The following is a 27,319-nucleotide window of genomic DNA, read 5'->3' on the forward strand; positions in this document are numbered from 1 at the left end:
GTTGAAGACTTAGGAGATGCTGAACCTCCATGGGAAAGTCAAGTTATAGAGCATCATTCAAAGACGTTTGAAGCTGATGTTGAGGATGGTGTACAACCTCCAAAGCATATCATGGTTGAAGACTTTGAGGGAGACGATCAAGAGATGGATTCAATTATTAATGAATTCTTATCTACATTTGAATCCTCTCCCATTGGACTTGACATGGAGATTAAAGAAGAAGAAGCACAACCTCCCATGCCCTTGGTGAACAATGAAGAAGAGATTGAATTGGAAGAAATTCACCAAGAGGAAGAGGTTGATATTGAAGAAGATTACAAAGAGGTGGCAGATGTCGAAGAGGAGCACAAGGGAGTGGAGCTTGCACGTTCATTAGAAATACCTCCCCCGAAGTTGCCATCATCCTTCACAACATTCAAGTGGGTAAAATTCATATCCCTTAGCTTTCTAATTCCACTTGAATACGGGCTACTGGAGACGGATGGTCAACTTAGAGCTCTTTGTGGCATTAAGAGTAAGAAGAAGATGATCAGTGGTAAGATCTGTCCTGTAAGGTTTATTATGGTTGGAAGCTCAAAATTTAAACGCAAAGGTTGGTGTAAAGCTAAACTGAATGGGTCTAGAAAATTGTTTGGACGCTTTAGTGAGAATTCTAAAGCTGAACCACCCAGGTGGGAGACAACCCACCATGGTATGATCGTTCCTTCTCTATTTTACTCTGTTTTTATATTTCGTTTGAACGTGAATTTCTGCATAACGTTTATTGCATTCTGCATTCTGCATATTAAAAAAAGGGGTGTGCGACGCGACCGCATCACTCATGCGATCGCGTCAGTTGCGATAAAACACCTCCCACGCGTCCGCGTCAATCACGCGGACGCATGATCTGAATATCGGCGTAAGGATCCAACGCTCAGAAAGTTGGGCTGGAATTATGCGGCTATTTTGCGTCTAGCACAAACGACCCACCCAAAGACGCGGCCGCATCACTTGCACAAACATCAATCTCACGCGACAGCGTGAGCGACGCAATCGCGTCGCCTGGATTGCACACCACCCCAAAGGAGACAAAGAGTTGTGCTGGACCAACGCTAGAATTGTGCATTTCGCACAATTTCTAGCGACGCGATCGCATGCTTCACGCGATCGCGTCCTTCGTTATCTACCCTTTCCATGCGATCGCACCAACCACGCGATCGCGTCAACCCCTATTCCACCCCAGCCACGCGACCGCGTGTTACACGCGATCGCGTTGATTCAAATTCGATTACACCCTGTGATGCGAGCCCTACCCATCGCGCGGCCCCAACCCCTTTCTTCTTCTTCTTCCCTACGACCACCACCCTCTCTCTCTGCCCTCCACCGCTGCACCTCCAACGACCACCCAGACCCCACCACTATACCCCCTTCTCTCTTTTCCCTCTCTTTCCTCTTCTTTCCCCCCACCACCCTCAACCGCCACGCCTCCACCCACAGCCACCACCATCATCCCTTCCCGTCCCTACCATTTCCCCTCCTACCCCTATTAACCTTCCCGAACCCCCTGCCCCCGAACAGCCACCACCCATAACCGCCACTCTCAACCGCCGCTTCAGCTGCCACCGCCACCATCCCCAGCCATCTCTCCGCCCGCTTTCATTCATACGCCTACCAGGTTCCGCCAAACGACACCCTTCTTTCAAATTCCTAGTTAATTGCATATTTTTTCTGTTTATGTTTATCATTAGGCTAGTTAGATATGCATGTTTGTAGTGGATTTAGTGGATTTAGGCCTGATTCATTGCGCTGTTCGTGCTTCTTATTTTCTAGTTTTGCAAATCTGCTATTGCTGTGATGTTAGTCTTGTTCATATGTTGTTCTTACTGTTCATGCTGCTTTTGCGAATGTTCTTTCTTGTTCATACCTAATTGCAGTTTGTTTTATTTTATATGAACTATTCTGCTTGCTGTTTATTTTCCGGGAACATCCAATTTTTAGTCGGAATGCTGTCCAATTTTTTGTAAACTATTTTGTTTCAATTCATGTCTTGGTTTTGGCACTTTGAAATCTGCTTTACTTTGCTTTTACCAAACCGATTCATGAATACCAGGGCAAGCTTTCTTATTCTTTTTTATTTCCTGGTACATAATCTGCACTTTTGATGTTTAGATTCCAATTTTTGCTATTTCTATGTCTATCTGAATCTTCATCAACCTGATTTTCTTGTTTGGATATGAGTCCACTGTGGCTTCTAATTGTGAATGCTTGTTACTTAGAACATGTTCATCATGCCACTTAGTTTGACTTTCTTTTTACTAACTCACTGATTTCAACTTCCTTACCTCTTTTTCATTCCTAACCTACTTACCTTTCAAAACATCCCTCCTGGTTTTTTTCCCATTCTCTTTAACCCTCTAACCAAGGCATGATGATAGTTTTTCCTAATTAACATGGATTCTAATATATTTTGGATTGTGAATTTTTTTTCTCGGACTTTTAACTCTTATACAATCCTTGATGCAAATTTACTTAACTCATTTTCCTTGCTATGCTGCTTCCTTGCCACTATGTGCTTATTCAATTATTTGCCTACCTGTTTTCCTCTTCCCATTATATCTTTAATTTCTATTTTTCAGGATGTCTGACACCTAAAGAAAGGGAAAAGGAAAGGCAACGACTGGCAAACGGAAAAGAGGTGAATTCTCTATGTCTCTCCTGGAACTTCTGCATGATGAATCCTGGCGGGACAAGCACTTTACCGCGCAGGAGAAGGCTGATCAGCTCCTCCCTACCAATGATCCAATTAAGTTTGCAAACCGGTACTGTGAGCTGAAGTTTCCCAAGTTTGCTACCTCCTGAAATCTGTACCTAGAGAGGACTTTGAAAATTTCAGAAGAACTACAGCAGTACATCTCCGATCAAATCAAACAGAGAGGCTGGTTCTTCTTAGAGCGAAACTTGACTGAGGTAAATGCTTCCTGGGTAAGAGAGTTTTACTGTAATTACTTCAAGATTTCCCTGGATGCCGTGCACCTCAGAGGGAAACAGATACTGGTCACTGAAGAGGTCATTGAGGAGATTCTACACCTTCCACCTAAATCTGATCAACCTGACGGTTACCAAAAGGCTGTGGAGGACATGCGTTTTCTGAGATTTGATTGGGATGCCGTCAAGGCAAGGATAGCCCTTGACCCGACAGTTCCATGGGTCATGGGTCAGGACACCACCATGCCTAAGGGGATCAAGCGAATTTATTTAAATGATGAGGCTCGGTTATGGCATCAGATCCTGAGCAACTTTGTTATGCCAAGTACCTATGAGACGGTGATACCTGCTGCCATGATCACCCTCCTCTGGTGTATGATGGAGGGTAAGGACCTGTACCTACCACGATTCATCCGGCACTATATGGCTAGGGTACATATCCGTGGCACCCTCCCATTCCCTTATCTGGTTACCCAGCTAGGCCGTCAGGCAGACGTGCCTTGGGAGGACGCTGATGAGAGGCCACCTGCTGCAGAGTGCAGGAAGATTATTCCTCACAGCAGGAACTTTCTGTCCTTGGGCTATAGACCTGACTTCCTTACTGCTTCCGATGAGACAGCCACACTCTCAGCTGCCCCCTCTTCTTCCACTACTGCACCTACCCCGCCCACTACTCCTCCAGCTACTCATGAGCCTATTTACCATTTGGTGCATCGACTGTTCGCCCACTTGGACCGTATGGAGCGTCACAGCAAGCGACGCTATGAGCACCTCAAGTCGATTATCCGGTCTGGCGGTGACATCCCCTCCGAGCCTGACACCCCTTCTGATACATCTGAGGCAGAGGCATACGCTCATGAGGAGCAGGGCCCACACAGGCTGAGCAGGCAGGCCCGAAGCAGGCTGCGCCACACACTGAGGCACCACACTAGATCCGGGCCACAGATCCTGAGATTCCTATCCAGTCTGATCCTCCTCCGCAGCAGATAGATCCTCATACCCTCATCCAGTCTGCAGACCCTCAGACCACCACCACAGAGACTCCGGCTACCCATCCTTCCGGAGATGACACTCCTTCACACCCTGTTTGAGTGAGCATCAGGGACGATGCTTTCTTTTAAGTGTGGGGAGGTCGCTATCTCTGGTGTATTTTTTAGTGAACCACTACAAACCCTTCTATTTTATTTTGGCTATTTTTCTGTATTTTTCTCTTTATTTTTATTTTCTCTGTACTTATACATTACTTTTTTCATGTATTTCTACTCTATTTCTGCATTTTGCACTTTAGTTCATATTTTAGGCATTTAGTTTAGTTTGCAATTCTAACTTATTAGTGATAGAATATGTGGATTAATTATTATAGTTTACCCTTTTAGCATATAATAGTTTAATTTGATCAAAAATAAAAAGGAGTAAGCTAGAGACTTTAACAGAATCAATCCACACACCTTGTATATATAGCATTACATGTTAGTTAGTTAACAACATTTCATCAAGGAAAAATACTAAAACTTTAAAGCCATCCAATATATTTTACATTGAGAATAATGGGAACTCTTAATTTTTACTTGCATGACATATATAACTGATATATGACTTATGAGCTTGAGAACACACAGCCTGTGAGTTTTGAGCTTAATTGTATGGTTACATCTAAACCATAATATTTTATTCCTGTGTTCCGCCCTTCTTATTTATTCTGGTGTTCTTTACTTTGTTTTATTCTATATGTCCATTTATAGAATATAGATACATACCAAGAAAGTGATTGAGGCCATTGTTTGATTTTAGCTCACTTATCCCAAATAAAGCCTACCTTCTACATCACCCTTGTTAGCCCCCTTGAGCTTTTAAATTTCCCCTTGTTTTATAACCACATTACTAGCCTTAAGCAGAAAAACAAAATAAAAATCCTAAGTTGAATCCTTGGTTAGCTTAAGATAGAAATTGTGTAATTATTTAAGTATGGGGAAACCTTATGAGAACATGGATGATAGAAACAAGGTAGAAAGTTGAAAAGAATAAAGATATTTCAAAATAAATTTTTTTTTTTTGGGAAGCATGCTCATGTGAAATCAAAGTAATTAAATTACCATGTGCAGATCTACAAAAAAAATTTAAACTAATGCATGAGCGTGTAACATGAAAGTGGGAAATTTGGGCAAATAGGTTGAGAAATCTTGACTTATGTAAAAATATGGATGCTAGGTGAGATCTTAAACTAATCAAGGATTTAATTATTAGCTCACTTAACCTTATACATATACCCTTACCTTTACCTTGGCTCCATTATAACCTTACTTAAAGACCTCATGATTTTTTGTATGTCTGTATTCTATAATTGTTGATTGGTTAGATGAAGAACAAGATTATGGAAAGTAAGGTTAAAAAGAAGAGTAGAGTGATTAACCCAATAAACATTGAGTGACTAGAGAGTAAACACAAAATCCAGTGAGGGTTCAATAGCTCATCACCATATATCTCTGCTTAATTTATTAATTGTCTCGCAAGTTTATACAATATTTTTCTTTCCCATCTCAATTGTAAAAAGTGCTTTAACATTATCTAAGGTTTGGCTATGCACATATAATTTCTTGAGAATGTGAATTAATTTAACTACATGTAAGCTTTATATATGAGTGAATAAAAATTTTAGAATTGCATGACTCATCTAGGTAGTTGCATCTAGGATAGATTGCATTGCATGACATTCCACCACTTTACCTTATTCTTTGTCTTGGATTTAGCATGAGGACATGCTATTGTTTAAGTGTGGGGAGGTTGATAAACCCATATTTTATGATATATTTTGTGCCTAATTTGAATGATTTATTCAATCCCTCACTCACTTATTCATGTTAATTACATGGTTTTACTTCCCCTTCTTTATTATGTGATGTATGTGAAAAACATGTTTCCTAGACTTTAAAATTATTAACTTTAATTACTTTTATTGCCATTCGATGCCGTGACTTGTGTGTTAAGTATTTTCAGATCTTCTAAGGCAGGAATGATTTAAAGAATGGAAAGGAGACATACAAAAATGGAAAGAAAGCGCAAAATGGAGTTTTTGAAGAAACTGGCAGCGACATGATCGCATGGGCGACGCGGCCGCATGCCAGCGCGAAATGGCAATGACGCGATCGCGCGCCACAAGCGAAACGCATATGACGCGAGTGCATGACTGAAGCGACCGCGTGACAAGGAAAATTCCACATGACGCGACCGCGTGACCCACGTGGACACATGACAGAGGCCACGCACCAGAAGTTACAGAAAGCGATCCCAGCGATTTCTGAAGCCCTTTTTGGCCCAAATCCAAGTCCAGAAAGCACAGACCAGAGGTTATAAAGTGGGAGAATGCATCCATTCATATTCATGTTTCTTCATAATTCATAATTTTTAGTTTTAGATGTAGTTTTTAGTGAGAGAGGTTCTCTCCTCTCTCTTAGGATTTAAGATTTTAGGATTTCTATTAGTTTAGTTCAATTCATCTTCATTCCAGGTTCTATGTTCCTTCAATATTTATTTTCTACTTTGATTTACTCTAATACTTTTATTTGTATTTGAATTATGTTGCCCAATTGGCTTATGAACCTTTCCATGTTATGACTTGAATTTATGTTTAGACGTAATTTGATATGTGTCAGATTTATGATTGCTTTAGTTACATGAGTACTTTCAATTTAATTTAGAATTTTCCCTTTTGCCTTGGGTTAAATAATTGGTGACGCTTGAGTTATCAAACTCGAAGTGTTGACTGAAAATTGAAATTTTTCAAGGATTAATTTGAGATCCAATAATTCTAACTTTTCCCAAGGAAAGACTGGAAAAAGGTTGATTGCTTGGTTTAGTAACTATACTTACAACGAGAGTTTACTATAACTTCTAAACCATCAATCTTCAGTTCTTCCAGAAGCATGGACGACCAGACGACAATGGTAGCGCCTGAGCGCAACGGACGACGGGAGTCTTTGCGGTGGTGGTGGAAAAGCTAGGATTTTCTGTTTCAACTTTTTTTTTATTTGGGGTAAAGCTGTTAGGTTAGGTGTTTGGAATGAAGACTGAAGGGAAGGGGAAGGAAGATCATGCGTGTGGGAACCAAAACATCATTTCATCCAAATCGGCCGGTTTCGGTCCGACCGACCAATTCCCGACCAATTTAATGGTTTGGTAGTGGTTTTTTAATTTACGATTTTACATAGTTAATCGGACTGTTAGTTTTATCAGTTCACAATTTGATCGATTCAACTGACCGGTCCAATTTTTAGAACCATGAATTTTATATCTAGAGGTTGAGTCGAACTGTAAAGGAGTTCGGTTCACAGTCAGAACGAACCATTTCAATTTTTAGAACCATGCGTCAGGTAAGTTGATCCAAATTCCTTTGGATGCTTTCTAATGGTTTTGGGTCAATTATTTTGGTTTGAACATGCGATAATTAGTGGACCAACCTCTTTGTGGATCATAGCTTTATTCTTTTGGGCCATAGAATGAATATAGTGTATCCAGAATATATTTATATTTATGTTATATAACCAATTTGAGTTGGTCTATTAATTAGTTCACTAGTCCGCTTAAATATATGTCGGGGGTTTAAATTATGTTTTGTGCATGTAACGACCCATTGATCAACAGTAAACTCTTAAAAATAATTCTGATTCGCAACAAATTAATCTCTAACCTATGAGGCCTAAGGATATTGTAAACAAAAAATTTTATCTTGTATCCAATGCATTCAATATATGCTTCAAAATTTAAATTGATAAATATTTTAAAAATTACATATATTAATAAATAAATAAATTATTTTGTTTATATATAAAATAATCCCACTTGTGTTTGCCAGCTTGTCCCTTGGGATTTTAGACAACTTTACTTATAGCTCTACTATTGATATAATATCTCTTATCAGGTATATTGCTATAATATCATTGAGGTATGGTTTAATTTGTAACTTTAGGCAGCGTTTGGTTTGGGAGACATAGACACAGTGGTACACGGTGACACATGTCTGTTATTTGGTTTGATGAGACACAGATTTTCGAAGGACACGGGAGGACATGGATGGACACGAAGACATTAAATTTGTGTACTTTCAATTTGGTGAGACACTAAGACACAACTTGTGAGACACTAATTTTTTACTCTTTTACCCTTATTGAAATTTTAAAATTTGTTCTCTTATCTCCCCAAACATTTTTTTTTCTCTTCCTCTTTTAGATTCTATAACTAAATTTATCTTTCTATTTCTTCAAAAAAAATTGTACATTTAATTTTTTATTTATTTAAATTTTGATTAATCTTTGATAAATTCTGAGCTTTAGTTTTTTATTTTTTTCAAAAAAATTATATATTTAATATTTGAATGATAATTTAAGATGATATTAGAAAAAATAAAAAATATTAAAAGAAATAAAAATTTAATGGTGATGACATGTAGTGTTTGGAATAATAGATGTACAGGAATAATAGTAAAATTTGTGGTAGAATAAAGGATAATTTAGTCTTTTTAAAATATGTGTGTCTTATTTTTTATTTTTACTAAACATAATACATAAATACAAATATTTTATGTCTATATCTTTAATATTTATGTCTTTGTGTCTATGTCTTATCATATACATTAACCAAACGGAGCTTTAAGTCACAAGGTCAACATTGTAGTTAGTGGACCTGACCTTTATGCCGTATTTCTCTATTCCTATCCCACTAGCCATCATGTGTCATGTCATTTAAATATAAAAATACAGAAAAGGAATATTTTTCTTACATTAGATGGATATTCCATGCCACTTCCTTTTCCAATCCTGTAAGTTACGTGGTAATCTTCAAGTGGGTTTAGTTAGTAGTTTAGTACTTTATTTAGTTACATGATGATATTGCTATCTCTGTCTCCAAACTTTTCCAGTTCATTTTCTATGATTTATAGGTTGAAATTCACTTGTCAATTGGAAGCAAAGTTCATAGATTAAGAATTATTATAAGTTAAATATGGATAATGCATGATAATTATTTTGGGATTGAAAAGTAGGATTACCGGACACCACTTGTACAACTAGCAAGACAGAGAAAGAAATAGAGTCCCAGATAAATATAATACCTGATACTTGAAATTTTGCAAAATCAAATATGTATACATCTATGTATAATATGAATATACATTAAGAGGAGAAAATAACAACTTTTAAAATTGTCTGCATAAATAATTATTTAAAAAATAAATATAATTAAAATAATTATATATATATGTATATTTTAAAAAAGATAATTCATTTTATTGTTGTTGTTACTGTTATTGGTGTTTTTATTCTATTACTGTCGTTGTTAGTTTATTGATATTATTATAAAAATCTGATTATAATAAAAAATATTAAAAACATAATTTTAAAAAAAAGTCATTTTAATAAATACAGTAAAGTAAAAGAGATATAAATACTTAATTATTATAAAATATTAATAATTTATTTTAATTATGTAAATAATTTAATACATATAATATGTTTTTAGGTTTTAAAATTAGATATTAGAATATAGTACTCCTAAATTAGTCTCCAATATCAAGTCCTCCCCTCTCAAAAGAGATCAATAGTGAGTTGGAGTTCCTTTGAGCCGATTGCATGGCTACTGGCTTAAGCTTTAATTTGGTATGGCAAGTTGGCAACCTATGGAGGTGTGATTAAGGCTTGATTTAGTAAAATTTTTAAAAAAAATATTTGTGTTTTTTAAAAGTATAAGTACTTTATTTTATGTTTAGTAAATAAAAAATTGCATATATTTGTATTTACAGTTTTTAAAAACACTTAAGAAGAAATTTTTTAAATTTAACTTGTATTTATTAAAATTAAAATGTCTAATATAACTTCATATATTAATTAATAAAATTTAGCTAACATGTACCCTTAGTGCATATAATAAGTTTATTATTAGTAAAATTTTTTAAATATTTTCATTTAATAAATATAAAACAAATGTATTAAAAACTTAAATCTTTTATATTTTCAATAAAAGCTTTCTACTTTTTTGTAATCTTTAATAGGTATCATACTAGCTAAACCCTTATATCCAAATTTAATTACATTAATGCCTATTATAGTATTTTTAAATTTTAAAAGTTAGTTTAGCAAATGTACTTATTGATACTTGTACTTATTAAAAGTTATTTTAATTTAATTTACCAAATATAGATACTACAACTTTAAAAAATTATCTTTTAAAAACTAGTTTTTATAAGCTACTTTTCACACTACAAAAAAAAAACGCTAAGAATCGTCGAATTTAGCATCGAATTTGATGAGGAATTTGCCATATCAAATTATTACTGACAGATAGTCGTTTTCGACGGTAAATTCGTCGATAACTTTTGGCAAGAAACCACAACAAATAGGAACTGCCGGTAGACATATTTAATGGAACACTGTGTTTTGGTGATTTACAACACATTACCATCGAAAATATCCGCCAGTAAATTCGACGGTAACCGTATCCTAAATTGGAACCGCGAACCCACCCCACCTTCATTTCGAATTCACTCTATCTTGCTCCCCCACCCCTCTCTTCCCCTTCATGTCGAGCCAGTCCCCAGTACCACCACCACCTACCATCACCATCGTTATCAGACCGCCGTTCACCAATCGCCGTTGTAACCCTTTTTTTCGCCTTCTCCCTCTGAACCAGAACAGAACTGACGCAGAGTGACGCTCCAACCACTGTGCTCCCCTTCTGGCGAGCCTTGTCAGTTGCGGCGACCAACTGTTCGCCACACTAGCTCCGGCGACATCACAGTGCTTGAGCACCCCTTCCCTCTTCTCTATTTTCCCTGTCTCTGCTTTCAGGTTCTTGATTAAAATTTCTTGTAATTTCTATTAAGTTAATTTTAATTTTATTAGTTAGTTTAATTTTAGTAGTTAATTAGTTAGATTAATTTACAATTTAGTGAATTTTAGGTGGTTAGGATATGTTAGTTTAGTTTATTGGATTCTGATTTTAGCTAAAATGTTTGGAATTCTTTTGAGTTGTTGATTGAATTGCTGAAAATTGCTGCTGAGATTGGTTGAAACTTGCTTGATGTTGTGAAAATTCACCATTTCACTATCGATTTTGATGAATTGTGATGCTGAAATTATCTGGATGATGTTTAACTCTTACCTGCTTGATTGTTGGAACTCTTTTGATTGTTTGGATAATTGTGAATTCCCTGCGTTAAGATTGATTTTGCTAAAAAGTTGATGCTAGACTTGTCTGCATTATACTTGATTGTTTTAAGAATTGATTGTTGGTGTTGTGATTCATTATTGATTTTGCCAAAAGGTTGTTGTTGGAATTATGTTGAATATGCTAGGGTATTATGCCCGTTTCATTTGAGCTTGGAACAATGAATGTTTGTTAGCTAGTCGATGTGTTGTTGATTTTTTGTCATTCTTGGTAACCTAATGTTGAAAGCATGCTTGTTTTGTTGAACAACTGTTAAGAATTAGATTGAATAACGTTAATCTAAATTTAGTCATCAATTACTTCTTGCTTGCATTGATTGTGCATGTTTGTGTTTGCGCATCCCATGTGTTGTCCATAAGTCTCAAAGAGCTTTTTATTGCAAATTTTGATCAATTTCTTGAAATTAATGCTTGTTTTAACATTCTTATTATCCTTATGCTAAACTAACAAAAACACTTATTCATTCTAATGTAATTATTTTGAAGCTAAAACACTATGTAATTTCCTTTTTTTAAATTTACTAAACTAAAATACTTTTAGAATTATTTATTATTTCTTGATTTTCTTCTTATGCTATATTTATTGGTGTTTGTTGTGGTATTAATATGTTACTAATATGTTTGCTGTACAGACATGACGACAGGTAATAGAAGTAGGTTGAGTGGGTCATCACGTGGTCATGGTAAAGGGCGGGATTTTGCCAAATCTCCCAGGGCTGCCCAGTCATCGCCTTCTACCCCAGCTACCCCGTCGACCCCCTGTGACGTCACAAGCGAGTCCATCGAACCAGCAATTCAATATGGTCCCAAACCCGAACTGGGTGCCTCCTACTGCTACGCTCCCTCTGCAAATGCCACGACAACAGAGTTGCGGGGGGTGATTCCTTCAATGTCCCCGAGCAGGATGCCACTCCACCACCAACCATCATCCAGCTGAGGATTTGGCCTGATAGTATGCAGTTATGAGTTCAATTTTTGAATATTAAGTTTGTTTAGCTTAAGTTTGTTTATGTCAAGTTTGTTTATCTTAAATTTGTTTATCTTATGTATTTGTTAATGTGAGATTTTTCTCTAACAGGTTTGCACTAAACCCCAATGCGTGCACACAGGAGATTACTGAGGTCATTAAGTCCATGTAAGACCACCCATGGATGACCTACACGTAGATCGCAGCTAATGTGAGAGAGTGATGGTTTTAGAAGTAGGTGGTAAGAACCCAATTTCGTTTGAATTACTTAACTATATAAGAACTGTATATTATTCTGACTAACTAATCATAGTGAATCACTTTATGCAGTTGAAATTCATATGAGATGCAGAACACAATGTCATGATAAAGAAGGCCTATGACCACTGTGCCACCAAGCGGTTTCAGTAGATGATGAGCGACGTTCATTAGGGGAAGGACAACTTAACGAGGTGGATCCGTCCAAACATCAAGCGTGACTTGGAGGCTTATTTTAGAGATAACGAGGGGTTCAAGCGTCGCTGTCTGAGGAACGTCACTAACAGGGCTTCGCCCTGGTCGTCTAGGTATACAGATGGGTCGGCAACCTTCATGAAGACGAAGACTAAACTGGTAAGAATTGGCATTATTTACTATTTTAGTAGTTAGTTGAATTAGTTTTTTACATTCCTTTTTTATTATCAATTTAACTAATTAATTAGTAGAGTAAATGTTAGTTTAATGTCATTGTTTTGGTAGATTTAGGTGGTTGGATAGGTTAGAATATGTTAGATTAGGCTCTAAGATTGTTAGAAAATATTGGATGAAACCCTTCAAGGGTGGCTAACTCTGAATTTTAGGGGAGATTCTGCCAAAATTTTCAGTGAAATAAAAACAATTATGTTTTGGAAATTACACTTAAGATTTTGGTCCATTCTTATATTTATCTGTCATTCATTAATTTGTTCGTTTACTTTATTGGTTGATTGATATATTAATTTGTAGTCTAAGTCGCTGAAGTGTGAGGCGACACTAGCGGAGACCTTCAAGTATACCCTTACTTTGAAGGCAAACAATGAGAGATTTGCTGACGAGCAGTCTGCGGCCGATTATGTAAGTTTAAATGAATCCTAAGTTTCCACTTTATTTAATTTAAAGTCAATTATTTAACTATTATCCTAATACTAACACGTGTGACGCAAGAGGAGTACACGCAGAGGTTAAAAGTTGTTGACTTGAGGGAGGAGGTGCAGAAGCTAACACAGGAGCTTCACCAGCAGGCAGAGCAGTCTGAGCAGAGGTATCGAGAGATTCTTGCACGCATTGTCGTCAGCTCCAACTTGACAGAGAAGCTAGAGTAGCTCGATCGGTTGTGACAGTAGATAGAGGAGTATAGCCAGCAGATGTGCACTGGAGGCAGCAGTATTGCTGCCAGTTCTAATGGCAACGCTGCTGGTGGGACACTGACGGCAACACCTCCTTCGCCGCCTCAGCAGGGAGACCACGCCGCCGCCGCCGCCAACGAAGATTACAGGGATTTGTAGGATTTAGGGTTTTAAGCATTTTTCTTTGTCTTTACTTCATCGTATTATACATTTGTGACATTTTACTTCATTCAAACAATTTATTTTTTTAATAAAATTATGTCTTGATTTCTGGCGACGTTAAATTTCTGCTAACAATTATATTAACGAGTGTCTCCTAATTGTGGCTTACTTGTGCCAAAAAAATTAGGGTTATAAATTTAACATTACCATCAGATTTAACGTCAGTGATATCCGACGGTAATTTTGGCGCCTAAACACGTGAAATGGCGCTAACGTTACTGTCGGATGTATCTGACGGTAACCATCAACACAAACTCGACAAACCATTGAAAAAGATCGGCGATAACTCTGCTCGTAATTAGCATTGGACAAGACAAATTTGCCGGCAAGCTATTTCCGGTCAACCCAAGAACAACGATAAATTTGATGGTAATCTTTTTGTCGACGGATTTATTTGATGAATCTAACGATACTCAACATTTTTTATAATATAAAAAGTAAAATTTTTATCAAACTAAGCCTAGGAAACATAAATCTTAAGAATAGATTTTTCTTTTGATAATTGCAAAATTTGTTAAATCATTTAAACAATTCCCTTATCTTTAAACTAATTTTTATTTTTTAATTTTTGCATCCTCTTTAACTCCTCTCCTTCTGAACTATTCCTAATCTGTGGGCCGACGCAGGCCCAACAGGTCCATGATTCCGGTTCCCGACAATGCCACGCGGAGTCTTTCGATTTCGTTTCAAGAGGAGGTGTTCTTGCTTCCGATCAACAAGGCCAAGGCCTCCGCCACCGCCACCGCCATGTCGCCTGCTTCCAACAACTCCAGGAAGGCCGCTGCAACTCCAAAGTGGTGGAGGTCAACTCCCGTGAGGAGAGATTAAGACAAAAAGGTTCGGAGATCAGTACCAGTGACCGGGTCAGACCCGGAACCTGCACTCAGGTTCGAATAGTCTCTATAAAAGTATAGATTGTACTGTTGAAAATAGAACTGAAAAAGTGGTACGTGTATTGCAGCAATTGATGATTTTTGATGGTGGTGATAGTAGAAGGTCTTTTGGTGGTGGGTTGCAAGATTGGGTTTAGATTTGGAAAAAAACTTAGTTGTTGAAAAGTGAAAATAATAATAATAAAAGAGGAAGAAGAAAGATTGTGAAATTGTGTAGGAATGGTGATAAAATATTAGTAAGGGTAATTTGAAAGTTTTAAATAGATTTTTAGATTTTGATTAGTTTTGTCAATTAAAATTTATTTTTTATTGGTTTAATATTAGTTTTATTTTTTTTATGAATAGATTTATTAATGTTTAAATCTTTTAATAATTAAAAATAATTATTTATTCTATATTTATAAGAGAAGTTTTTTGGTACTTATAATTTTTGTACCTAAATTAGTTAAAGTAGAGATAAAAAAAGATAGAATTTACTCTTTTATTTTTAGATTTTATATCTAAAATTTAGCCACAATAAAAAATACCATATTATAATATAATATACTTTAGTGAGAATAAAAAGGGAAATATTTTCGGAGCCCTAAATATTAGGAAACCCTAACACTCTATAAAAGCTCACCGTCACTCGTTGTTCTTACTCAAGTCTCTTGAATCTCTCACGGCTAGGCTCTGCTCTGCTCTGCTCTTCTCTTCTCGTTTCTTCGATCTTAGAAGTTAGAGCAAAGAACTGCAACCATGCTGGTTTACCAGGATCTTCTTACAGGTGAAAAGCTTTCACCTTTTTCTGTTATATTTATTTTCTATTTTTATTTTTATTCCTTTGCTATGTGTGTAATTTAAGATCTCAGTTGTTGTATGTTTTTATGGATGAGGATCGAAACTTGTTAAATAAAGTAAATTTCGTGTTATGTTTGGTAGAATATGTAGTTCTTAGGATCCACTTTCATTGATTCTGCTAGTCCTTTAATAAACTCTGTGATAAAGTTTTCCCGGGTTTAGATTTGTTCTTGCCCCAAGAAGCTCTGCTTATGATAAGTCGTTTTAATTAATAATTATTAAGGTTGTTTGCTATTTTTTCTATCTGAGATTATAATTTTCTGTCTATCTCTGGGTTATCCTTTTACACTTGCTGTGATTATCTCAGATTCTAAATCTTTTCTGATTTTTTTAATCAGTCTGGTTGTTGATCAGTTAGATCATCATGCAATTAAGTGGTCCTCACTATCAATATAATTATGCTTTTGCAAATTGATTAATTAATTAATTAATTAATTGTGAAAGTGAGTTAATACGGTTGATCTGATGGTAATAGTTAAGTGCTTGAACTCGTCTAACTTGGATTTCTTGATGAATGTTTTAGGCGATGAACTTCTCTCTGACTCGTTCCCTTACAAGGAAATTGAGAATGGAATCCTCTGGGAAGTTGAAGGAAAGGTTAGGAAATAGGAACTCCTTATATTCTGGAATCTTTGTTTCCTTTTCAGGGTTTGTTTTTTCGTTTGTTAAGTGTTGATGAGTTAATTGTGTAATGTGGGTTTTGGCAGTGGGTTGTTCAAGGAGCAATTGATGTAGATATTGGTGCTAACCCTTCCGCAGAAGGCGGAGAAGAGGATGAGGGTGTCGATGATCAAACTGTCAAAGTAGTTGATATTGTTGATACTTTTAGGCTTCAGGTCAGGCATATATATATATATATATATATATATAAGAAAAAACCATATTTGGATACTTCGCTATGCAAATATTTTTTTATCTTCTTATTTACATGTATTTTGTTCAATTTTTACAGGAGCAACCAGCTTTTGATAAGAAACAATTTGTTACTTTCATGAAGAGATACATTAAGTTGCTGACAGCCAAATTAGAGCCAGAGAAGCAAGAGCACTTCAAGAAGAACATTGAGGGAGCAACTAAGTTCCTCCTCTCAAAGCTCAGTGACCTTCAATTGTAGGTTCTTCCCCAATCTAATTACATTATCCTACTCCTTCAATTTTATAATAAATTACACTCACCTCTCTTGAGCTTTAAGTCATATAACCGTTTACATTAATCTTGTCTTGAGATTTATGTGATACTGTGGTAATACATTTGATACCATTATGTCTTGTGGAATGTGACACTAATGGGACAAATCATGTTGTAGCTTGGGTAAGCTATCACTTAATAACTAATGCTAATTGATTGCGTATCAATGTTGCAGTTTTGTTGGGGAGAGCATGCACGATGATGGAAGCCTGGTGTTTGCATATTACAAGGAAGGTGCAACTGATCCTACTTTTCTCTACTTTGCTCATGGATTGAAGGAAGTCAAGTGTTAAGCACCTGGTTCCGAGACTTTGTATCGGTTTGCAGACGCATTAGTTATATGAAGATCTCTTATATTTGAGCTAGATAAAAAAAATCTTCATAATTTAGTCTGTTGTGTTTTTGGGATTTGGTATTCTTTAGTAATTGACATTGAGTGTTCATTGTTATGTTATAAGGAGAGCTTTGTTTCCAAGATTTGCTTTCCAAGATGTTTTCCTATATTTATTTTTAGAGGAGTGTGTTATCGCAAAATAATTTAATTTAATTCTCAACTTAATAAAGATATAAATAAACAAGGATAAAATTGTCATGTCAAATTCAGTTATTTTTAGTTTCTGAAGTTTTTTCCTACAAAATTGGAAAAAAAATCGTTTTGGTCGACCCTAAAACTATTATGTATATACTCCCCATTCAAGCCAGGGAAAAACATTAAAATTTATCCAACCACGGTTTTGTATGGTCCCATGAGATTTGTCAAGAATTATCCACCCTATGTTAGCTGGAAATACCGAAATAGTGCTGGAAATCGGACTGGATTGGCCGGCCGAGCTGGTTCAACCCGAACATGATAATAATAAAAATGGTTCGGCCAGCTGTCAATAACAGCTAATTAAAGAACTGTTTGAAAACCGTTGAACCAGTTGAAAACCGGCCGGTTCTAAGAAAACGGCACTGTTTTACGTTTAAAAAGAAAAAAAAAAGAAAAACCAAAAGCCACTCGTGACCCCCTCCCTCCAGCCCCCTAAGCAAAATCAAAACGGCAAAACCTTAGCCTTAGGTTCCTTGCCGCCGCCGTCCCGGGTTCTCGGCGCCTCTGCCTCTGCTTCTGCCTCTTCCCCTTGTCCGGAACCTAGCTAGCTCGGCACGTCGTCCATTGGCTTCTCGGTTCGTAGCTTGGAGCAGTTCGCCGTTTGCCGTCGTCTCACCTCTCGCCGGTCACCGTCCGTGTCTCCGTTGAAGGTGAGTGGCCGTGCTTTGCTTCTTCATTTTAATTTTGTTCTGGTTACTGATGGCTCTGTTTAATTTCTGAATGCTCGGTTCTTCTCCTTTTTATTTCGGAAATTTTTGTTCAAATAATGTTGCTAATATTGCTAATGTTCTTCTTCTTCTTCTTGCTAATGCTCTGTTCAATTTAGTGTCATCACTGTTGAGTTTGTTTCAGTGTTTTGAATGTCTGATACTCTGATTTGTGACTTTTTGAATCTGAAATTAATTAAATAATTGATTGTGTTGTTAAAACTTGAAATTATTGATTAAAATGGATTTGTTATGCTGCTGTTGCCATTTTTTAATTTTTGAATATGATGTTTCTCAATTTTTGTTGAAATAGTTATTGATTTCAGGGTTTAGAGTGAATTTGTTGTTTGTATTTAACTTTTGTTGCTGTTTTTTTTGGCTCTGTTAAATTGTGTTAAGTTGCTACAATCAAGCTTGTGCATTGGCCTGTTCATCTTCACTTGTAAGAACAAAAAGTTTTTTATTTAATGATCCATTAACTACCTCATTTTCTGGTACCATTTCTTTTGTTATGACTTTAGTTGAAGAAATCGGAAGGGCTGGATGAGGAGACATTGATGCCTCACGATCACAATTACGGAATATGTTTAAATAATCATCCAAAAAAAAACTCACAAGAACATCTTGGGGTTTTGATGAATTAGACTTTGATGATGATTTTTTGCCCAGAATTAAGTTTCTAACATTTTGTCTTCCCATCATTCAAAAGATCAATATGCAAGAATCATGTACTAATAAAAAACTCAATGTCTTTTAAATTAGAAAAATGCTAAACTAAACAAAGTAGTCCCAATCAATATCAATTTATACCATCTCTTGATTCTTCTACTCAATACGGTAAACAAATCTGCAGCAAGTTTTTGTGAATTTTGATGATTGATAAATTTATATGTTGACAAATTGATATTTAATATTTGATATTTCTTTATACTATTTAACTTGAGTTTGTATTTTGATAAGATCATATAAATTTAACTGATGACATTTTATGTAGTGTTTTAAATTTAAAAAATATTTTAATATTTATATTAGATTATAATTATATTTTAAAAAATATTTATTTATAATTTATTTATTATTTTATTTTAAAATAATTTTTTCGGTTAAATTATTAATTAGATCGGTTAAACTAATAACTTAATGAACAAATAATTAAAACGGTTTAATCAGTCCGATTTTCTGAACTTGCATCAAAGTGAAATTAGAACTGGATTTTTATTTTTAATTTTTGAGAGCTAGGAGAAAAATCAGGAACTATATTTTCTCGCACCTCTAAATATCAGCAATCTGACCCACACCGTCCTTCAAAACCCTAATATTCTATATAAACGGCTCACCGCCTCTCTTCTCCTCCTCTGAGTCTCTCACCACTCTCTACTTCCCATAATTATAATAAAATTGTTCTGATCGTATTCGATTTCTTTGTTCGTAGATCAATCAACAACTGCAACCATGTTGGTTTACCAGGATCTTCTTACAGGTGAAATTTCACCTTCTTTCTTTTTTAATTTTGTTTCCTCTGCTATGGTTTGTTGTAGTTCTTATGAATCCACTTTCGTCAAAACTGATACGCTAGGTTCCTAGATCAATTTATTTGGACACAAATTGTTTTCATATAACTTGCAATTTGTATTCAGATTTATTCATGCATCCAACAATATACCAAATTTTGAGGGTGATAGTCAAACCGGAACGGGGATTTAATTAAGTGTGTTGTTTTTCATGGATAAGATTTTCCGTGATTCAGATTTTAGCAGCTTTGATTGTGATTTTTTTTCTTAATTAACAAAAATAATGTTATTTGTTCCGTTTCTGTGGGTTAGGGTTTGCCACTTATCTACAATTGTTTCAGATGCTAAAACTTTTCTGATTCTGTTAGAAAGCGATTTACTTGTAAGGATGATACCCTTGCACTTGGTAATTAATTGGATCATCATGTGTTTAGAGTGGTCCACACTATCATAGGGTTTTGATCTAAGATGAATTTTGTTATCCCGGTTGCTAAGCGGTGAATTGAATATGTAACCGAGTGCTGCTGATCTGATGTTAATCCCAAATGCTTGAAGTGACTAACCCCCCCCCCCCCCTTCCCCTTCTTTTTTTTAAATATCTATTATGTCTTCTCCTTGCTCAGTTGTGTGATGTGGCTTTTGGCAGTGGGTTATTCAAGGAGCAATCAATGTAGATATTGGTGCTAACCCATCTGCGGAAGGTGGAGAAGAGGATGAGAGTGTCGATGATCAAGCTGTTAAAGTTGTTGATATTGTCGATACTTTTAGGCTTCAGGTGAGGAAAACATTTTTTATCTTATTAACGAAAAGCAATCTTTTGGTTACTGTGATGTAAATGGTTTTGCTTTAGTATCTTTATTTACGTATATTTTTGTTCAACTTTTTACAGGAGCAACCAGCTTTTGATAAGAAACAGTTTGTTACTTACATGAAGAGATACATCAAGTTGCTGACAGCCAAATTAGAGCCAGAACAGCAAGAACACTTCAAGAAGAACATTGAGGGAGCAACTAAGTTCCTCCTCTCAAAGCTTAGTGACCTTCAATTGTACGTTCTTCAATTATTTTGGATTATCTTACTCTTTCGGTTTTATAGTAAATTATACTTGCCTCTTCTGAAATTAGATTATATAACTCATCACTTTCTTTGATTTGTAAAAGTATGCATTAATATCTTCTGAGATTCGGGTGATACTAACCTCTCGAGGTTAGGTTAAGTTACAGATAACCCTTTAAGTATCATGCAAATAAGTGTCAAATTCTACATATTGTAGAATTGGACACTAGTTGCCAAGCTGAATTTACGGGTATTTTGTAATGGCACTTACCCTCGAGAGAGGTTAATACAAGTTATTCATGCATTTTATCTGGTTTGAACTTACACCTTCTAACATCTCATTGATGCATAAATAATTCTAATTAATTGCGTATCGATGTTGCAGTTTTGTTGGGGAGAGCATGCACGATGATGGAAGTCTGGTGTTTGCATATTACAAAGAAGGTGCAACTGATCCAACTTTTCTTTACTTTGCCCATGGATTGAAGGAAATCAAGTGTTAAGCACCTGGTTTCAAGGCTTTGTTTGGTTGCAGTCACATTAGTTATATGATGCTATGATATGCTATTTGAGCAGGAGAAAACTACTCCTAATTTAGTCCTTTGTGTTTTTGGATTTTGGTATTTTGTTGTAATCGCCATTGAGTTTATTGTTATAAGATTTGTTTTGAAGGTTGCTTTTTATATGCTTTTCCTTTTTGTCTTTTGAGAGGAACATGTTATCGCGTAATAATTAACCAAACAATATTTTTTGCTATTTTAGTTATATCCAGAAGGGTAAAAAGATAAATCAATGCAAACTAGGGAACATTGAAAGGGTTGCCCATGCTTAAGGATGGCAATGGGGGAGGCCAGACGGGTATTTAAAGGACTCATTCGTCTTCAACACTTATGTACTGTGATTGTCTCATAGCTGTCCCACCTTAGAATTAAATTGATTTATAGTTTTTTTTAAAGAAAAAATTTATAATATGAAAATATATAAATTGAACTAAAGTTTTAAACATGATTAAATATTTTAGAAACATAATTAAACACACAATTTTAAATTATTCACGATAACAAGTAGATAGAAATAAGTAGGTTTTATACGTAAATAATACGTATAAACTATACATACATATGGGATGGGAGACCATTATTCATATTCGTCCCATATTCAAACAGAAATACGTATGATTTATCTAAATTGATCTCATATTCGATTAACATTTGAAAATTTCCGTCCGTAAGGAGTGGGTTAGGGTGGATTGGATCGAACCAGTTCGAATTGTCATCCCTATAACCCTACTTATGTTGGGCGTCTCGTATCTGGTAGTTTAAAATCTGAATTTATAAATTTCATAGGTATTTGTCTCAACTTTCAAGCTTTGCAAATTTACTTTCGGACATATAATTACTTAGGAATAATGATTTTAAATATTTCAAGATATAATAAAATAATTCAGGTATTTGATATTTTCATGAATTATATGTTTTTGAATATTTTTATCCCAAAAACAAATAAATTTTTACGCCGTATGAATAATCATGAAAATGATCAGATTTTGTATGTAAATTACGAAACATCTTAAATAATAATGACAACTTTATAGTTGGATATGGTAGGGACCATGTTCAAGTTGCAAACATAGTTTAAAGTTTAAACTAGCTAATGGGTTCAAGTCAACCTGTAAACTGCTAGTAAGTCAAGCTCCACATTATTGAGCTAAACCTACAGCTTTCCAAGCTCGAAGTCATTCAACTCACACCCAACCCTAAGTCTCTGATGGAAACAGGAGTGAGAAAGTGGGAAAAATAGAGAAGGTTGAAGAAAAGTAGGGGAAGAATCAACATGTCAATTTTATTTGTTCGAAATATAATTCATTTAGCAAACCACAAATTTAAATTCACCTAGTTGGTGAGTGTTGGGTGTCCCCCGCATTCTTTTAATCAGATGTTGCCGTTGTCTAGATTTTGCTGATTTAAGAGCATTTAGTTGGAGAACAATTTGAACACCTTTAATGGTAAATTCCCATGGGAAGAATTAGACGTCGTCTTCATAAACCATGAAATTCAAATTACCAACAAAACGATCATAATGGAAATGAGAATTTAATTCATCCTGGTAAACATATGGTGTCTTAACAATTTCCAACCTTTGTTGACACCTCATTGTTATACTCGTATGAAACGGATCCTGCCTCTTGTCTAAAGGGAAATCCAATCAATCTGATGATTTTTTATGTGATTCGTTTGAGTTCACTTTTCTCCAACAATATATATCTGATTCCAACCCAAGCACATCTAATCTTTTAGCAATATTCCAAACAAATTCCAAGATAATGTACTTTTAGAAGACGGTGATATTCGTATGCTATTTGGTTAAATATAATTTAAGAGTAAAATTTGCAATAAATTGAAAACAGCAAACAAATGTCAAACATCAAATTTGCTGAACTAGCTTGATCCAAAATCAAGCTTATGCATAATAATTCAAGCTTGCCTTTTTCTTTGCTTGGACTTGGATGATACCTTCATTAAAGTCCTCGTGGTTCACCTACAATCCGGGAAAAAAAAGATCATGATTATTCCGACATCAATTAAGCATAAACATGGAATAAATTATTAGTTGGTCTTTAAAATTCAGCAGCAACTGTAGCAGCAAAACATAAAGAATTGCAATAATAATGACCCCAAAAAAATAAAAAATAAAAACTGACTTGACAAAAATGTCGACCCCTATTATACAAATAGATTAATCATGATGTTTGAATTATTTAAGTTGTTGCATAGTTTGAAGAAAACAAACCTCAGTAGCATCACGCCTTAGGGCTAACATTCCAGCCTCAACACAGACAGCCTTAAGTTGTGCTCCATTGAAATCATCTGTGGACCGAGCTAGTTCCTCAAAGTTTACATCCGGATGAACATTCATCTTCCTCGAATGGATCTAAATTAACAATGTGAGAGAATTCAGTAAATGCTGTTACAAAGAAAAGATTGTCGGCAGATAAGTTGGAAGACAACAAACCTGCAGAATTCTAGCTCTTGCTTCTTCAGTTGGGTGTGGAAATTCAATTTTGCGATCTAGACGACCAGAACGCATAAGAGCTGGGTCAAGAATATCTGCCCGATTTGTCGCTGCTATCACCTGCAATTTAAAAGAATAAATGAGAATGACACTTAATCTACATCATAAATAAACATAAATCCTATAAGAATGATGGCAACTTCTAAATCAAATTAATCACGATTCAAGGTGTTGCAATATAAACTACCGAACTAGGTTCCAAACATAGGTTTTAAGCAAATATAATTTATAAATTATAGATTGTTACGCTTAACCCAGACACATCAAACATCTTTAGAGCCTTCTTTCCCCTTCAAAAGCAACCTATTTAGCACAGATTCGCTAATGGTGCCGGCACGGATACGCCACTGACACACGATGGATACGGCAAAGGAGCGTATCGGTGACTCGTCCTCTTGCAGTGCGGAACTTCCATGAAGCGGTCATGAATCTGAAGCAAGTCCGACCCGAGTTGGATGTTTTAGCAAATCTTTCTGCTGGGCTACGACTGATTTAGTGATTTCATGGCCCGATTGCCCCCCATTTTAATTTTGAAATCTTTTAAAAAAAATCGAAACTTAGATTTAAAAATAAAATAAATCAAAACCTAAACATTGTTAGTTGTTACTGTCTTCCTTCGGTGGCTCACTAGCTCAGCCGTTCTGTTGAGAATGATGCATTGCTATTGAAGAAGATACAAGGTTGAAGAAGTGAAGAACTACACACTGCGTGTACAGTGCGTTTCTCGTTTCTCTCTCTTATTCTTTTATTTGTTTATTATTATTTTAACATATCAATGAAATTGAAAGGTCTCTAAGTAACTTCAATTCAATGTCTCTCTCTTTAATAATTGTAGAATTTTAAGACTTTTTTATGCAACTATATTTTACTCTATTTACAATATGATATTTTATTAATTTAATATATTATTTAAATTTTAATTCACAACGTATCCTAAACGTGTCGTATCCAAAATTTTTTAAAAAGAATGTGTTGGCGTATCCGTGTCGTGTCATGTCTGTATTGCGTGTCATATCCGAGCTCTAGAAAGCAGCAACAACAACAACAATAATAATCACATAAATAGAGAAAAGATAAATATAGATAAGAATTCTAGACAAACCTTAATGCGATCGTCACTGCTAAATCCATCAAGCTGGTTGAGCAATTCTAACATTGTTCTTTGTACCTCCCTGTCTCCACTTACTTCACTGCAATTAGCCAAAGAAACATCAAGAGGTTACTAACCCATTATAGTTGAACCATGAACCAAGAAACACTTATTTAACAATGGAGACAAAAAGATAACTGCAAATGTATCTAAATCCTTCTTGCTAATACCTATCAAACCGCTTTGTACCAATTGCATCAATTTCATCTATAAATATAATGCATGGGGACTTCTCTTTTGCTAGTTGAAAAGCATCACGGACGAGTTTGGCTCCATCTCCAATAAACATCTGTACAAAAGATAAGGTTAGATAATCCTGATAAGAACTAAGAACAGATACCCAAATATAAACTATGAACAGCATTCACAAAATCTAGAAGTAGAACAAGAAGTAAATAATCATCATATAATTAGAGCATTTACTTGTCATATTCAACATAGATCATATGTAAATTTTCAGCCAAAAAAGACTCGAGCATAATAAAAAAAATCCAGTTCTAATGTAGTAAAAAATCAGCTCATACCTGAACCAACTGTGGGCCTGCTAACTTCAGAAAAGTAGCATTTGTCTGTGCTGCGCAAGCACGCGCCATTAATGTTTTCCCAGTCCCTGGAGGTCCGTATAAGAGCACTCCCTTTGGTGGACGAACACCTAACTTCTGGAACCGCTCCTTGTGTGTCATTGGTAAAACAATGGCTTCCACTAATTCTTGGATCTGTAGACACCAACCAAGTTTCCTTCACGAAAGTTTTAAAATATGAACTGCCTCAATATATCGTGACAAGACTAAAACTCACCTGCTTCTCTAGCCCACCAATGTCATTATAATCCTCTGTTGGTTTTTCGTCAACTTCCATGGCTTTAACTCGAGAATCATACTCAGAGGGTAGGGTATCCAAGATCAAGTAACTATCCTTGTTAACACCAACCAGATCACCCGGTTTCAACTTGTCAGGGTCAACGAGCCCAACAACAGGAAGAAAGATGGTCTGCAGTGAAGGGGAGTGTTTAAGTTTATGGTTTCTTTAAATTCCATCAAGGGATTTTCATAGGCTACTAGTGTAACACTGAATACAATGATACAGGAAAAGTAAATATTGAAATTAACATCCATTTCACCTGTCGCGTGGATGTCTTTAGCACAACACATTTCCCCTTCCTTTGCGAGTCGAGATCAATATTGGCACCATCTTCCTCAGCTTCATCTTCTGGGTTCATTTCCAATATCTAAATGCAGAATAATATCATGTCAGACAGTCAGAGTTAAATCTAAGAAGAATGTTAAAAATTAGGAATAGTCAGAGAACACCATAATACATCCTACCCCAATCATTCACTCAGAATGACAATTCCAAATTTAACTCCAAAAAGATTTTCCTATGAGATATGTTAGGCACCAACATATTGGGAAAAAATAAATTCTTCAATCACTAATCAATATAAAGCAAACTAGGAGCAGCAGTAACAGTTAATGACCTCAACAATGTTTCCAACAAGGTAGGGCAACTGCTTATTGAGCTTAATCTTCTCCTGATTCTCCTTTATCTTCTCCTTGTACGATTCCAACTCCAAATTTGTTCTCTGCAACTCTTCCTAAGTTTCAAAAAAATAAAATAGATTCAGAAAATTCAACAAACCCAATAACCTTCAAAAGCCCCAAACATAACAGTATCAAACTTTCGCTTAACGAAAGATTAATTTTTCTTTCTTTTTTTGGTTTTAACTTTTAATTACTCAACAAGTGAAGCCAACACATTCATATTATGTTACTAGTAGATAACCCTCGATTGACAAAGCACGGTCGAACCAACTCGAAATCCTGGAAATAAAGAACACAGAACTCATGTGGATAACAGAAATCTCGAGTTTTAGTTGGAAATAGCGAGATGCAATGCAACGAAGAAAACCCTAACGGAACAAAGATGAAAGGATCGTTGAAAAACTAGTTAAATCGGAAGCAGAGAAAGAGAGGAACCTTGAGGATGCGAATCTCGTTGTCGAGTAAGCGAGAGGCTCTGACGATGTCCTCGGTGGTCATGTTCGCCAGCTGGTCATCTTCGAAGCTCGTGTCTTCTACCATTGCGCTCGCCATCTTTGTTACTGCAGTTTTTTCCCCTTTTGGGATTGAATTCGCGAATTAATGGAAGTATATATCAGGGAAAGATGAAAGACCGGCAACAAGAGCGGTGTGCAAACTCTTTCCAGAGAAATATAGTGATATTCTCAACTGCTCCCCCCTTCTTTTTTTTTTTCGTAGGGAAGAAGAGAAGTAATTAATCACAGAATTTTCCCCGTATTTTGTGTTTTTTTTTTCTTTCTATTTTTTTAAAATGTTTTGGATTGGAGAATTTCGATTGAGTGGGTTTTTTATTTAGATAAAAAAAATATTTACCAATTTAAATAACAATACAAAATTTTTATCAATTTATGCATCTAGCTATATTTTTATTATTTATAGTTGCAAAAGTGAGAAAAGGGGATCTTAAAATTCAAGACATTTTTGGAGACTGCAAAAATGTCTTAGATATTATCATCTATTTTCGTTTTAGACTACGAAAATGAACCAAGTCTCCTCTCTA

General features: G+C 35.5%; 2 protein-coding genes across 5 annotated transcripts; one reads left to right on the forward strand and one right to left on the reverse strand.

Moving 5' to 3' along the window:
- The first annotated feature begins 15,220 nt into the window (after positions 1-15,220).
- On the forward strand, positions 15,221-21,200 carry LOC107465304 (translationally-controlled tumor protein homolog). 4 transcript variants are annotated; one of them, XM_052253966.1, is made up of 5 exons: positions 15,221-15,389; positions 15,987-16,060; positions 16,171-16,299; positions 16,416-16,573; positions 20,903-21,200. In XM_052253966.1, exons 1-5 carry the CDS (start codon positions 15,362-15,364, stop codon positions 21,018-21,020), a joined length of 507 nt encoding a protein of 168 aa, XP_052109926.1. In that variant the 5' UTR covers positions 15,221-15,361; the 3' UTR covers positions 21,021-21,200. The 4 variants fall into 4 exon arrangements, with proteins under 4 accessions (XP_052109926.1, XP_052109925.1, XP_015939773.1 ...); XM_052253965.1 differs by lacking the exon at positions 16,416-16,573 and adding an exon at positions 20,351-20,508; XM_016084287.3 differs by lacking the exon at positions 20,903-21,200 and adding an exon at positions 16,827-17,164.
- A 1,394-nt stretch (positions 21,201-22,594) lies between these two features.
- Positions 22,595-27,018, reverse strand: LOC107465303 (26S proteasome regulatory subunit 6A homolog). Its single transcript, XM_016084285.3, has 10 exons — positions 26,716-27,018; positions 26,217-26,333; positions 25,860-25,967; positions 25,538-25,729; positions 25,264-25,455; positions 24,910-25,028; positions 24,692-24,779; positions 23,530-23,649; positions 23,308-23,448; positions 22,595-23,055 (listed from the first exon to the last, which is right to left on the reverse strand). Exons 1-10 carry the CDS (start codon positions 26,830-26,832, stop codon positions 22,978-22,980), a joined length of 1,272 nt encoding a protein of 423 aa, XP_015939771.1. The 5' UTR covers positions 26,833-27,018; the 3' UTR covers positions 22,595-22,977.
- Positions 27,019-27,319: the final 301 nt, after the last annotated feature.

Source organism: Arachis duranensis, chromosome 9 (genome assembly GCF_000817695.3).
Source record: "Arachis duranensis cultivar V14167 chromosome 9, aradu.V14167.gnm2.J7QH, whole genome shotgun sequence".
Classification (NCBI taxonomy): Eukaryota; Viridiplantae; Streptophyta; class Magnoliopsida; order Fabales; family Fabaceae; genus Arachis; species Arachis duranensis.

Coding starts and splice junctions, on each gene's coding strand:
- LOC107465304 (XM_052253966.1), top strand. CDS start 15,362: ATGCTGGTTTACCAGGATCTTCTTACAG. Junction 15,390..15,986: donor TTACCAGGATCTTCTTACAG/GTGAAAAGCTTT, acceptor TGAATGTTTTAG/GCGATGAACTTCTCTCTGAC. Junction 16,300..16,415: donor TTGATACTTTTAGGCTTCAG/GTCAGGCATATA, acceptor CAATTTTTACAG/GAGCAACCAGCTTTTGATAA.
- LOC107465303 (XM_016084285.3), bottom strand. CDS start 26,832: ATGGCGAGCGCAATGGTAGAAGACACGAGCTTCGAAGATGACCAGCTG. Junction 25,968..26,216: donor TTGTTGGAAACATTGTTGAG/GTCATTAACTGT, acceptor TTCTGCATTTAG/ATATTGGAAATGAACCCAGA. Junction 25,456..25,537: donor TTGGTGGGCTAGAGAAGCAG/GTGAGTTTTAGT, acceptor TGGTGTCTACAG/ATCCAAGAATTAGTGGAAGC.